The sequence below is a fragment of the Saimiri boliviensis genome, chromosome 8 (genome assembly GCF_048565385.1).
Source record: "Saimiri boliviensis isolate mSaiBol1 chromosome 8, mSaiBol1.pri, whole genome shotgun sequence".
Classification (NCBI taxonomy): domain Eukaryota; kingdom Metazoa; phylum Chordata; class Mammalia; order Primates; family Cebidae; genus Saimiri; species Saimiri boliviensis.
The window spans coordinates 74919236-74933478 of record NC_133456.1 but is presented as its reverse complement, the minus strand read 5'-3'; the positions used below and the strand labels follow the sequence as shown (position 1 = coordinate 74933478).

The 14243-nt window shown below is 42.3% G+C and overlaps 1 protein-coding gene across 7 annotated transcripts in view; it reads left to right on the top strand.

Moving 5' to 3' along the window:
* Window positions 1–14243, top strand: part of DGKG (diacylglycerol kinase gamma) — a 209015-nt gene that overhangs the window by 45541 nt on the left and 149231 nt on the right. For all 7 annotated transcript variants that reach the window (XM_074404673.1, XM_003926986.4, XM_074404671.1 and 4 more), the window contains exon 3: window positions 10063–10139. In XM_074404673.1, the coding sequence (XP_074260774.1) occupies window positions 10063–10139 (77 nt within the window). The remainder of the gene's footprint in view (window positions 1–10062; window positions 10140–14243) is intronic.

Sequence of the window (14243 nt, the reverse complement as noted above, 5' to 3'; positions counted from 1 at the left end):
GACTCAAACAAGGGTGTTGCAATATAGCCGGTGCTCAGAAGTGGGCAGCCTGGGAGGAGAAGGCCCAGCCCGGTGGGAGGCTTCCTGATGCAGGCATTGTTTCCAGACTCCAGGAGCTGTGGGGGAGGGAGGAGGAAGGGCGTTCTGGGCAGAGGATGTGGCTTGGGCAAAGGGAGGGCAGGGAGCAGGACATCATGGGAGCTTCCAAGAACTGCAAGCAGCTCCGAGGCTGGGAGCCCAGAGCATGTGTTGGTGGTGGCATCAGGAGTGTTGGGGGAAGAACTAGAAAGGGGAGTAGGACCTCATCCTGGTGGATCCTGCTTTCTAAGCGACATGTCCTGCAGGGCCCCAAGAGGGTGTGTGATGGGATGCGAGTGGAAATGAGGGGTCAGTCTGTAGCTCTGACTTGGGAATCACATGTGGAGATGGCAAGGAAAGAAAGAAAATGAATGAAGGCATTCAGACAGCAGGAATGTTAGGAAAGGAAAGAAGAGGCTGGAGAATGAGGCTTAAGGTACACCTCTATCAGGGGTCAGCAGAAGACACAGAGAGAAAAGCCAGAAAGGCAAGTAGGTGGAAAAGAGTGACACATGGACGGCGCGAAGGTGGGGAGGGGCTCCAAATGCGGCAAAGCCACCGAGCAGGCAGAGGGTTGGAAAGGAACCCAAGGATTCAGCAGGGGGCTCTTTTTGGATTGGGCCTTTTTTTCAAACATTACCTTTGTCCTTCTCTGACCCTTCTGCATGTTGTCCATGTCCCCGGGACTGGGTGAGACACTCTGCTACTGTTCGAACTGGAGAGGAAAAAAGGATACAATTCTTACAAAATGATTAATCCTCAGAGGAAACCCTGAAAAAGTCATTCCCACCGTTTTTAGACACATTCTGGTATTCAGTTGGATTGCATTGCCATAGCAACCACTCTTCCATAACCACATAAACAGGAGCTTTACAATAACAAAGTAACGAAGTGTGGAGCCTGAGAATTGAGAACTTTCTCCAGTGGGATTACCCACTGGAGAGAGTCTTGGTGTTTTCCATTTATATGATGTAAAGCTGGTACCTTCTCTGGTGACCTTCTATAGGGTGGGGTAAAGCATCTTAAAACTGCTCTTGGGGACAACTACATTTACTTTGCAGGTGTACATACATACGTCTACACACAGACACACAGATGCACACACATGTAGCTGACAGTACGTTTCTTGTCAATCTACAGTGTAAAGTACTTGTCAAAAGAGCAAATGTGATATTTAGAAATTTTTACAAAATGAAAACAAAGTAAAAATTTCAAGACAGAAAGATGAAATTTAAAGCTACCCATATTCTATTTTCCAGTGATAATCAGCAGTAGCATGTTTCTGTATAAATTTTATAAATATAGGTATCAAAATAGGCATGCACATATACATATATACACACATACATACATACATACATGTGTAAAACAAACTTGAGAATATACATGCTGTGCTATTTTGTATGCTGTTTTCTTCCCCTTCACAATGTGTTTCAGTTACCTATTGCAGCATCAAAACAACTTCAAACTTGTGTGCTGAAACAACCACCATTTTGGTTTCCCATGATTCTGTGGGTCAGGAACGTGGGCAGACACAGTGAGCATGACTCATCTCTGCTCCACCGTGTTTGGGGCTTCAAGTGGGGGGCCTCAAAACAATTGATGACTGGACCGTCCGGCGTGGCTCATTCACTCACACGGCGGGACCTCAGTGTTCCTTCATGGAACCTCTTGTCTCCAGCACTCTCTTGTCTTCCATATGGCCTTTCATTTCAACAGTGTAAGCTGGAAATCTAACATGGTAGCTCAAGGCTCCAAGAGTACCAAAGAAGCTGCTGTCAGACCTTTCTAGCACCTGGCATCAGAGATCCTAGAAGGAAACTCCCTCCACGTTCCATTGGTCAGTGCAGTCACAGGCCTGGCTCACATTCAGTGGGGTAGAGGAAGGGACTCCACATCTCAGGGATGAGAGACTCATATAGGGAGGGAAAGAATTGGTGGCAGCCATCTTTCGAGGCTGGCTAGCACACAGTATCAATTATGAATCATTCCCACATGATTCTGTACTCTTCAGAAGCATAGTAGCCTTTAGTGGTTGCAGAGTTGTTGTTGGTTTTTTTACGACATTTCTGCTATTTCATCTAACCAAACCAGTCACTGCAATCTTAGACTGTATTCATAGACTCATAGTGTCTAGTAAGGCAAAATGATATCCACATTCTAGCCCACCCTGTCAGACCTCTCTAGAGAACTGAATTTATTTGTGGCCACTATGATTTACCATGGACATGGACAACCTGGAATTTGGTTGAGAGTGGTGAGAGGCCTCACAGCCTCATTATGGAGAAATGAAGATACTGGGCATATTTGTTGGAGAAGGGAAGGGAAAGGTGAAGAAGAGCTCATTGTATTAAAATAGCTCAGTACTGTTGTGGGAAGAGGTGTGAAGTTAATTTTGAATGGCTTCAAGAGGTAGCCCTAGGACTAACGGGAGGAAATTATAGGAAGTCTTTAAAGTATGGAATACATTAATTCCTAGTGATTAAACCTGCCCAACGGGGAACTGAATTGACTTAAAAGTGAGTGGGTTTCCTTTCTCTGGAACTGTCTGGGCAGAGAGTTAGTTGGGACACTATAGGGGAAATAAGAGCTTTAATCATCTGGTTGATTAAATGGCCTTCATTAGCTCTTCCAATACGTGGTTTCTATATTGAAACAGATTGCTACCTCAGAGGGTATGTGCATTCGGCGATGCCCCCTACTGATCCTTTTCCTGACAGGAGTTGCTGGTGGCTGATGGGAAGTGGGCTATTTTATTTCAGTTTTTTGTTCATTCCTTAAAAGTTCCAGGATGCATTAGGACAGAAACTATTCCTTTATTCAGAAAGAGAAAAAAGGAAAAACAACTGATGAAGCATCCGTTAAACTTTAATTCTCTTAGAAATTAAACCAAACATTTCCTTCATCAGCCACCAGTTGCTTGGACTGTGTAGAACTTTTTTTTTTTTTTTTTGAGACAGCATCTTACTCTGTCACCCAGGCTAGACTGCAGTGACACAATCTCAGCTCACCGTAACCTCTGCCTCCTGGGTTCAAGCAATTCTCCTGCCTCAGCCTCCCCAGTAGCTGGGATTACAGGTCCCAGCAATCACGCCCAGCTAATTTTTGTATTTTTAGTAGAGAAGAGGTTACACCATGTTGGCCAGGCTGGTCTCGAACTCCTGACCTCAGGTGATCCACCCGCCTTGGCCTGCCAAAGTGCTGGGATTATAGGCGTGAGCCACCATGCCCTGCCAGAACTTTTCAAGTTGGAAGAACTCTTAACCATCATCAATTGCAAGCATTACCCATTTTAAAAATGAGACTACTGTGTCCGGAAGAACTCAGTGTCTTGCTCAAGGTCATACAGAAGGTTGGTGGTAAAACAGAAATTAGAACCAAAAGTCTCTCAATTCTAGTACAAACTCATGTGTTTCAATTCAGCTTCAAAAAATAAACCAAAAATTACCCACTGGAACTCAACCTTCAAACATGCATTGGGGTGTGTATGTGTGTGTGTGTGTGTGTGTGTGTGTATGTACACATGCGTGCACACAGATATGTATGTCAATTAAATTACACTAAAGCAAAAGTTTAAGATTTAATTAAAGAGAATAGATTGGTAAATTGTGCTATTAGGAAATATATTTCATTCAAATCAGATTATGGCAAAGTTTCTGACTTTAAGATGTGGGTACAGTTCAAAATACAAAACTGTCAGAGTCAGAGAGCATGTTTAGGGCTGATTTGTAGAAAGCTCTAAGCAAGTGCCATTAAAACCTTGCTATTTATGGTGGCCAGTAGAGTGAGACTTAATCAAATGTTCATGCAGTCCTGGGCCCATTAAGGGTCATATCTAGTTGCTTCTATCTTGGAAGGATAGCCATAACTATTTCTCGTCATGTGTTTCGGCACAACAGACCTTTTTTTCCTTTAATAATGATCAGGACTCTGCCCACCAGGAGTCGCAGAATCTATGGACAGGGAAGAATTTCTATGGAACAACGTGTAATGTACACACCTGTAATGTACAACAGGGAAAGCTGTTGAAATGCAGATTGTGAATCAGTAGGTCTGAGATATTGCTGAGATTCTGCTTTTCTAACAAGCTCCCAGGCAATGCTGACAGTCCAAGTTGTCCGATCCATTTCTCTACCTTCCTTTGGAATATCACTGATGAGGCCAAATTATTTGGAGAAAAGGTGAGAAAATGTTCTAGCAATACAAATTTTACTTACACAAATAAGCCACACCAGTCATTCGGATCATTTATGATGACAAAAATTGTGTCTTAAAGAATTTTTTGTATTGACCCCAATTCCCTCTGCTTCAATATAAAGTCTTTTCTTATTATTTCCTGTGTAACATCTGTGGCAGAGCCATCACTCCCACTGGTCAGTGGTCCTCAGCCTTGGCTCACGTTCAAATCACATGGAAGGTTTTGAATACTTCCAATGCTCTGCCCACACCTCCCAGATGACTTAATCACAGTGTGTAGGCATGGGACCTGGGCATCAGTATTATTTAAAGCTCCTCAAGTGATTTCAATAAGCAGCCAAGGTTGAGAACCATTACCATTTCTTTCTATGCCCCTGGGAATATAGGACATGTGGGACAAGTGTGACCAGCTCAATCCCTTTTCTAGCCTTCATTTACTCAGTAGATCTTTCTTGAATATCTATCTTTTTTTTCCAGGCAATGAGCTACATACTGGGGCTGAGTAGTGAATAGGAAACGAAGTTTAGCTGGAGAATATGTGTGTAGCAAGCACATCAGTGCTTATGAAGCTGGGCTTCTCCCTTGTGCTTCCCACATGCTGCTTTGGGGCCCGACTCCAGCTGGCTGAAGAGGTGGGCCTTTTGTTGCAATGCTCCTGGCCCCGGCCCTTCTGTTTTGACATTCTTTTTTCAGGACCCTCACAAAACTCTGCTCTTGTTTCTGTGCCTCTCACTGTGTCACTTCCTAGAGTAGTTAGAAAATATATTCATACATACCCGCTTTCATTGGAAGAAGGAAAATATAGATTTTATTTTTTGCTCATGGGCCAACTTTCCCTTCCCCTCCACTCAGTGACTCCGTGTGCCCACCACTTATGGTCCCTCTACTTTGTTCCTTTGTCCCCAGCATCATGATCTTTTCCGGGTTGTGACAGGCAAGCCTCAGCAGTTAGCCCCAGATCCACAGGCACACACATTGCTTTAGAGCCTGCCTATCAAAGGAGGTCCACGAACCTGCAAAGTTGGTGTCACTTAGGATCGTATTCAGAATGTAGAATCTCAGGCTGTGGCCCAGTCCTACGGAGTCTGCATTTTTACCAGAGCCCAATGTGACTCATATGCACATTACAGTTTGACAGGCTCATAGAGAACTTTGAGAAATAGAGAGTTACCACGTACCTTAGAATTCCACTCTCATATATGGATTTTCAGATTCACTTTTGAAAATGTTGATTTATAGTTATTACAAAGTTTAATAGTTTAATGGTCCAATGCTCAAATACTCTGTGTTCTTAACTAGACAACAGACTGTAAACTTTGGGGTCTAGTCCTGGCAGCACAGCTAATATTCTGCTGTAAACACAGAAGTCTCTGATTTGTCTGCTTGTTCAGATGGAACACATCGTTGTCCCCACCAACAAGGCAACAAAGGTGTCTGTGTGTAGGGCCAAATTCTTCCCTTAAAAAGCCTTTGAATTTGCTCAAACACTAGGAACAGTGCTTGGTTTATGTCCCAGAGTTCTTGGCACATAGAGTATGAAAGACAGTTTTGGACTGAAAACTTCTTAGGGCACTAGTGACCTTGATCAAAGAGAAGAACTTTCTGAACACCCTATTTAGGGTAGAACCACATGTGGATAATCCTGCTAATCTGGGTTAAAGCAAAACATACCCCTACCTTGCCAAGCAGCTGAACAAGCTGACCTGTTGGGTAGAGTTCTTTGGTGTTGTTCACTTAAACAGTGGATAATGTCTGCCAAACACAGCAATTTTAAATTTAGCAGAGTTAAAAGCTTTTTTCCCTTGGCAATAAGTATTTAAGTTCAGGGGCTTTTTAAGATAGTGTTCATTTATGACCAAAAAAAAAAAAAATCATGTCATAGAACGGCAGTCCTCAACCTTGACTGTACGTTTGAATTCCAGGAAGCTTTTAAATTATACTGTTTCCCGGGTTCCTCAAGAGATGCTGACTTAATTTACCTGGGGTAAGTCTTGGGTTACAGTGTGTGTAGCGCTCCCCAGGTGATTTCAACATACAAACAGGTTTGAGAGCCACTTTCATAGAGGAAGAGTCCTGTCCTCTAACTTTGCCAGTGTTTGGTTTTCCAATGAATCTAATAACTGTGTCTCATTATTTAGAAACATTTAAAAAGTATGACTTATGAGCTGAGTGCCCTTGAAAGAATCACTTAAGTTCCATAAGCCTCAATTTCCTCTTCTCTAAAATAAGGATAATTATTACATTAGAGGGTAGTCGTGGGGATTTAAATAAAATATATAAGGTGACAGGGACAGTATCTAGCATATAATAAGCACTCAACAAAATGGGAACTGTTACAAAGAGCTATGGAAATGGCCCTATTTCGTACAGTCAGAAATGGAACATGGTGTCCTCTGAGTCTAGTGGTGGTATTACAGTAAAGGCTTTGACAAAGGAATTTTCTGTGAAGTTATACTGTTGGACCCACAGATGACACCTAAAATAAGATCAAGGAATGCTCAGAAGAAGTTCCTTTTCTGTCTTAAGATGAAACAGAATAAGGCAGTGGTCACTGAAGCAGATCAGTCATGCTTAATACCCACTTACTCCTCATGGAAAAAGAAACCCAACCCAGAAATATGTTAAGAAGAAAACTGTTACAAAGTATGTAAGGACATCCAAGGAGAAAGTAATGTGTCCCAAATTTGAGCATAAGGTTGATTCTCTTTTTTTAAAGGGTATTGATGCTGTAAGCTTATGAAAGCCCATAAAGCAAATTGAAGTAGATGTCTGATGAGTAATCCACCTCACGGAAAGCTAGTTAGAAACCTCTTGGACTGGTGTGGGTGTGTGTGTGTGTGTGTGTGTGTGTGTGTGCTTTCATTTAATTTCAAGCTATTAATCAGATAAATGTCTTTTATATTTTTTCTTTTTAAAACCTCTGTTTATTTTATGTGAACATATGATGAATTTATGTGTGTATATATATCACACATTTAAATATAAAGCAGAATTTTTAAAATAGAGCAGCAGCACTTTAGAATCAAAGGAATTCCGCTAGGGTGAACAGTGGAATACCCAAGATGAGATGATAACATCAAAACATCATACGTTCAATTGAAATCACTCTATTGGTTCTCAACCAAAATGCTAACTCTATACTCTTCTTGCAGGAGTCATACCAGCGACACCCATGTTCTCAAATGTTAATTTTTTTTAAGTTGGCCATTGTGGCTGAGCTAACAACCTCTCATTAAAATAGATTCTAAAATGTAGGATTTGTTTTCCTAAATAATTAAACTGCTTGTGGAATAACTTGAATATATGTGTGATATTAACTGAGCTCTGGTCTCATTCTAACTTCTCTTCTATCCTGTTTACAGAATGATCTTTAGAAAACAGAGACCCGGTTATATTAGTTCACCATTCAAAAAATCTCTGACCATTTCAAATCAATGTTCTTAACTCTACCTTCAAGACTCTCCACAAACCTGGCCACAAATTATTTTCTGGTTCTAACTTGTTCGAAAGCTTCTGTGGTGCCCATCTCTGCACCATTGCTCCCTTTGTCTCTTCCAAGAATAGCCTTTCAACTTCATACCTGCTTTTATGAATCTTACCCAGCCTTTATGCCCCAACTCAAATGCTACCTCCCCCACCTTCATCTTAATTTCCCTTCTTTCTCACTTGGTGTTTCATATCATTGTGTCACACTTAATTACACCTTCTTTAGGTTAACAAATGTTTAGGAAGCTATAGTGAATAACGCTGAAGGGAAAAGACCGCATACTTTTGAGCCAGACTAGACCTGAGTTACAACCCTGACTCTTGAGGAAGTCAAATTAATTTTTCTGAATTTCAGCTTCTTCATCTGTAAACAGAAGAAAATGCTTGCATGGATTGGTAGAGGAGAGTTTATGAGACTATGCAGGTGAAGTTTTCCAGTAAGGGACAGCTATTAGTACCACAATTATTTAGATCATCTTTCCCACTGGTCCGTTAACAGTATCTTGCCACATCTTACCCTCCGTAGTGTTTTCTGAATTGAATGGAAGCAGCCCAAATTGACAGCATCTGCTGCCTGGCTCTTACTGAGCTATTAGTTTTTTAACATCTGTTTTGAATTTCAGAAAGAAATTTCCATTTTTAGGCAACAGAAGCATTTTCCTGTGGTATTTCAATATGTCTCAATCCTGAAATGATTAGAACTTCTGCTTGATTGAATCCAAGTCAGCAAAGCCATGGAGAACAGCCCAGCCCATGAATATGTTTACTTTACTTAGGCTTAAGAGACCTTAACCCTCTGTACAAGGAGCATGAGCAACAAAACACACTGTGTGAGCTTTTAATAACATCGTCCTTTGGCTCAGTTATTTAAGTATCAACAACAATGGAGCTTGGAGCTTGGAAAGCTCTTAATTATCCACAATATTAGGAGACAGGGGGAGCAAGGTCATAGAAACCCTGGTTTGCTTTGATGTCAAGAGTGCTGATAGCTACACAAGATGCACTCATAATGTGTTTTTAGTAACAATTATTGAGTCTCTTTTCTGGATTCCCAATGTCTTTATAAAATTCCAAAAAGAAGCAGGCAGTCTTATCTCCAGTTGCTTCTGAATTATTTCCTATAGACAACAGCATTTCTAAACCACCATCTTTCATGAATTATCTGAGTCTCTCTTTATCCCCTTCCAGTGTAAATGCAACATAGAGGGAACATTAAGGGAAAATCATGGCAGGGTGTGGAGGCCTCAATTTTCAGAGGAAAATCTTCTGGCTTTCAGAAATATGTGAGAAATACCATGGGAACATAAAATCAACCATGCTAATTATGAGGCATAATTGAGGTTATGTTTTGTGTGTCAGAATGAGTAGCTCAATTTTCTCCTTCAAGATAAAAAATAAAAATCAAGAAAAAAAGGGACAGAGCTGTCAAGATTCCAGAAGTAGAAGAAACTGTCTTGCTGTAGCATACAACAGTGTTTCAGCACCAAGGACAGAGCCTTATGAGGTTTAGTGCCCACCCATCTCACATAATGAATTTTCATTGTTTTGAAATTTTCACTCAGATGTTTATATACTCATCTACACATTGTTTTTCTGAGCCTTAGTTACACATCAGACCTTAGTATGATAGACAAAGACTCACCAGCCAGTTAACAGCTCTCAAGGTGAAGCTGAAGCAGGAGGTGAGCAAGATAGGCAAGTTAATAACTATAACACTATATGACAAGTGCTATTACATAGTTATGTACAAGTCATGTGGGAGCCAACTAAGAGAATGTCTAACTCTGACTGGTGTTAAGAAAGACTTTACAAAGGAGTTGACATTTGAGCTGGATATTGAAAATTGAGTGAAATTTGCAAGATAGAGTAGAAACACCATGAAAGAGTACACAATATGTTCAGGGATGTCTGGAAATGTAATCTGATATGGCTGAAACATAGAGCAAATAGGAAAATGAGAAATAGGGTAGATAAAATCACCAAGGGCTTGTATTTCAAGTCAAGGGCTTATATTCCAAGCTAAGAATGGTAAGCTTTATCCTGGGGGAACAGAAAGCCCTTGAATGGTTTGGAGTATGGATATGATCTGATCAGATTTGTGTTTTAGAAATATAATTTAGATGCAAGGGGGAAATCAGACTGAAAAAAAGAAGTGAGAGGGCAAAGGGCAGAAGAGGGTGACATTTCTCCAGATTTTCTGGGACTGAGGGGCAGCTCCAATATAAACATGGAGGGGATTTATTTGGCCCAGCTCTGATTAGCTGTTTGCCAGTGTTTCACGTGTGAATTGTGTCTCTTCAGATTCCTCCAAGAAGATAAAGGATGTCTTGACCGAATTTAATGAGAGTGGAAGCCTCAAACAATATGACCCACGTGAGGTGAGAACATATCCATTTTAAGCCTTTTAAAAACCCTGTGTTTTAGCCTTTCCATAATTTGTTTCCCTCTTGGAGACTTTCCTTGCCTTGAAGAACTCACTCCACAACATGTTTCTTCCTAAGTCTCAAGTGAGCCATTTGTGCTACCTGGCATTATATGTTTCCCAAGCCCATGCACTCATCCCACTGTCCTAGAAGACGACCACTACTTCTCGTCTGCTCAGATCTCTCACTCCTCCTCTCCTCATTCTCAATTAACAACCGAGTTTTCTACTTCACTGAAAACATAGAAACAAACAGAAAAGATCTTTCACAAGCTTCCTCCCCTCATATGCCCACCTACCTCCGTCTTTTCTTTTGTAACCAGAGATGAACTCTCCGTATTCCTGTCTACATCCAACTGCCCAATGTGTGCACTCAACCCTATCCTCTTTTGACCTACTGACAGGTGTTGCTACACGTCTTCCTGAGCCTCCCCCTTTCCCTCCCTCCTCCTCCCTCCTTTTCTCTCTCTGTCTTTATCTCTGTCTTCTTCACATCAACTTTCCTCTCTATATTTTATTTTTCCCATAAACATGTAAACATACTGTTATTGCTTGTATATTTAAAAACCTTTTTTTTTACTCCACTTCCTCCTCTAGGTACCACCTCATTTCCCTCCTTTGTTTTATAGCAAAACCGTACAAAAGACTTGTCTATACACACTGCCTGCAAGTTCTCTTCTTCCTACTTTCTTGAAATGCCTTCCATCAGTCTATAACCTCACTCCTCCACTAAAACCACTAGCTGAGATAGCCAAGGGCCTCCCTATGGCTAAATCCAATAGCAATTTTGCTCAACACCACTGGACATAATTGGTAAAGCCATCCTCCATTTTCTTCACTTGGTTTTAAGATGCTACAATCTCCTGATTTTCTTGTTACCCTTCTACTTGACATTTATACTTAAAACTCAAATAGGTATCTCAAATTTAACATGAGCTAAACTGATGTGTCCTTAGTCTTCCCCTAAAAAGCCTGTTTTCCCAGCAGTCTTCCCCTTTTCAGTAAATGGCAACTCTACTCTCCAAGTTATTCAACCTGAAACTTGGAGAGTCATCATTAACTTTTGTCTTTCACATCCCACATCCAATTCATTGGCAACTTCTGTTACATCTACCTTCAAAATATATCCAAAATGCAGACACATCTCACCACTTGCACTGCTAGCATCCTGACCTGAGTCATCACTGTATTTTGCCCAGATTATTGCAAGTGTCTCCTAACTGGTCTCCTTGCTTCTGCCCTTGCTACTTCAATGTATGCTTCACACACGTCCTAAGCAATCTGTTAAAACTTACATCAGAGCTTGTCACTGCTCTACTCTACAATCTCCCATGGTTTCCCCCACCCCTACTCAGAGTAAATGTGAAGGTCATTGCAATATGCACCTCTCCCTGCTCTCTGACCTCATCTCTTGATACTCTCCCCATCTTTATTCCTTTTCAGCATATTAGCCTTCTTGATGCTATCAAACAAGCCAGTGTCACCGTAACCTCAGCACCACTGCACTTCCTGTTACTGCTTCTTAGACTGTCCCTCCTCAGCACATCACATTGTCCATTATCTTACCACCTTCCAGCCTGTGCTCAAGTAATCTTCTCAGTGATCATCAGCTTCTTCATCTAAAACTTGAAGCCCTCTTTCCCGACACTTCCTATCCCCCTGCTCTGCATTATTTTCCTCCAAAGTACTTCTCATCACCTGTCATACTATATAATTCACTTAATTAATTGTCTGTCTCTCCCACTAGAATATTTTTGTTCACTGCTGTGTCTTCAGCACCTAGAAAAGTATCTGGCTCATAGCAGGCATTCGAGAAATATTCGTGGACTGAATAAATGAATGCAAGACCTCCCCCCGACCTTCAAATTCAGTGAATCTAACATTTCTTTGGCTTCTATGCACTGTGCTGGGCACTGTTGAAGGCATAAACATATAGAAGCACAGTTCCTGCCCTCCACAATCTCCCATGGTTTCCCCCACCCAGTAGGACTTAACTTCCTACTGCCAGGGTCAGGTGCGAAACCCATGACCCTGGAATTACATGGTCTTTGGTTAGAGTTCTACCTCTGCCATCAACAAGCAATGGGTCTTGAATAATATTTCACATCTTTTAGCCTCACTTTCCTCATCTATAAGCTGTACATAACAAAAAAAGCCTTGAAATTTATGGATGAGTGATCAAATGAGAGGATCTTTGCAAAGTAGCTAACACCCTACAGGGCACTTAAAAAATTGTACCTATTATTACCCCTCTTCCATCCCCTTTCCCCAGAATGTTTTTAACTCAGTTCCCCTTTCTCTGCTCCTGAGTCCTTTTATCAGGACTAACCGTGGAAAAGTAACTGATCTGCAAGACTAACATAGGGAGAGGCTGGCCACTTCCTTATTCACATTGTCATCCGTTGAACAAAACTCAGTCAACACCTTCTCTGCTGGACACTGGAAATGAATCAACAGAGCCTGTGCCCTCAAGGCACACCTAAGAGGGGCTTTGGATAAAATACACCAGTTGCAGAGAGAATGAAGCATGAGGAAGGTCGCCAGAACAGGGGCAAGATTGAGAATGCACCATTTCAAAGAACATTCCTGAGGAGAAACCATGCAGAGAAGACAGCAGAGCCAGCAAAGAACTCACTGCCCCACACCCCCAACCCCCAGCTCTAAAAACATGGGAACAAAGCCTGGCGGGGGCTGCTAATCAGCTTGTCTGCCCTGGGGCTGATGAGTGGGAGAGGAACAATCTGGTCAGGGCCACCATGGGTATGAAGGCCATGGGAGCTTTCAGAAACAGGGAGCACTTGGCTACTATGAGCACACAGCCACCCTCGCCTCTGTCGGGGCTGGCCCCCACTTTTTATATGCCAGGCACTGCTGTGTCCCAGGGGAGTTCTGTCACTCTGATTTCATTCTCTCACACAGTGCAGCTGACTTCTAGTAGGTGTAATATCATGGCATGGGGTTAGGGAAACAAGAATGGTTTAATTTCTCAAGTTTGATGGCTTACTGCTGCTAAAATGTCTCAATGAGAAACGAATTCGCTGTGGGAAGGGGCAGATCACTAGCAAAGCCAGGATGAGAATAAAAGTTTGTAGAGTGGCCGAGCGGCATCTAGCCATGATGAACACATGCCTACCCATCAGTGCCAGTGATTCCTTGGAGAATAGAGTGATGGCAGACAGCTAGAGAGTGGACAAAACCCCCTGTAGCAAAAGAGGCAGGTGGGTTGGTGGCACTGAGCCTGGACCCAGCCACCTGAGCACAAATCCCAGCTCTGCCACATGCTTTGTGCTCTTCAGCAAGTTATTTATGTTGTCAAAATGTGTTTTATCCCCAAAATGACAGTAACAGTTCTTCCTCACACTGCTGTCTTGAGGATTAAAGTCTCTGATGCATGCTAAGCTCTCCAACTAGTTCTGCTCCCTTCTTGGTTTGTGTAAGGATTGACACACTCTCTTTAAGCAGGTTGCAGCAGGAGTAAATTTCCCAGCTAATTTCTACATAAAAACTGCTGGGGAAAACAGAGTTCCTTTGGCCTGACCATGACCATGCCTGGGATGTTATTCTAGGTCTCAGAGAATAATCGCCAGCATGCCGCATAGTGGTTGGTCATCTGGTTTGGGCACGATCCCTACCCACTCCCTAGTTAGTCTCCCATCATGCATTTACTAAGCAGCTACTCTGCTCCTGGCCTGTGCTTTTAAAGAACTTTTGTATAACCCAGATATCACGTTGAGAGTGTGGCACACTGCTGCGTGTCTTTGCCTGCTGAACATGGGGTGCTGGGAGGGAGCGTCAGGGAGCACTATGCCAGCTCTGAAACCTGTGACAGATAAAGTAGCAGGAGCACTGGACTAGGAATCAGGAGGTCTGGCTTCTGGTTTCACTCTGGTGGTAGTTCACTGGGGCTCATCACTGAATTTCCTGAGCCTGAGGGGCATCAGAAGACCCAGCCCCCTCTGAGGCTCTTCTGGTCTGCATGTTCTGTGCTTCACCTAAGAGAGTGAACTCGTCCAATCATGCATGTTCCTATCCTAGAGAATAGGATTCTGTGCATCCTGTT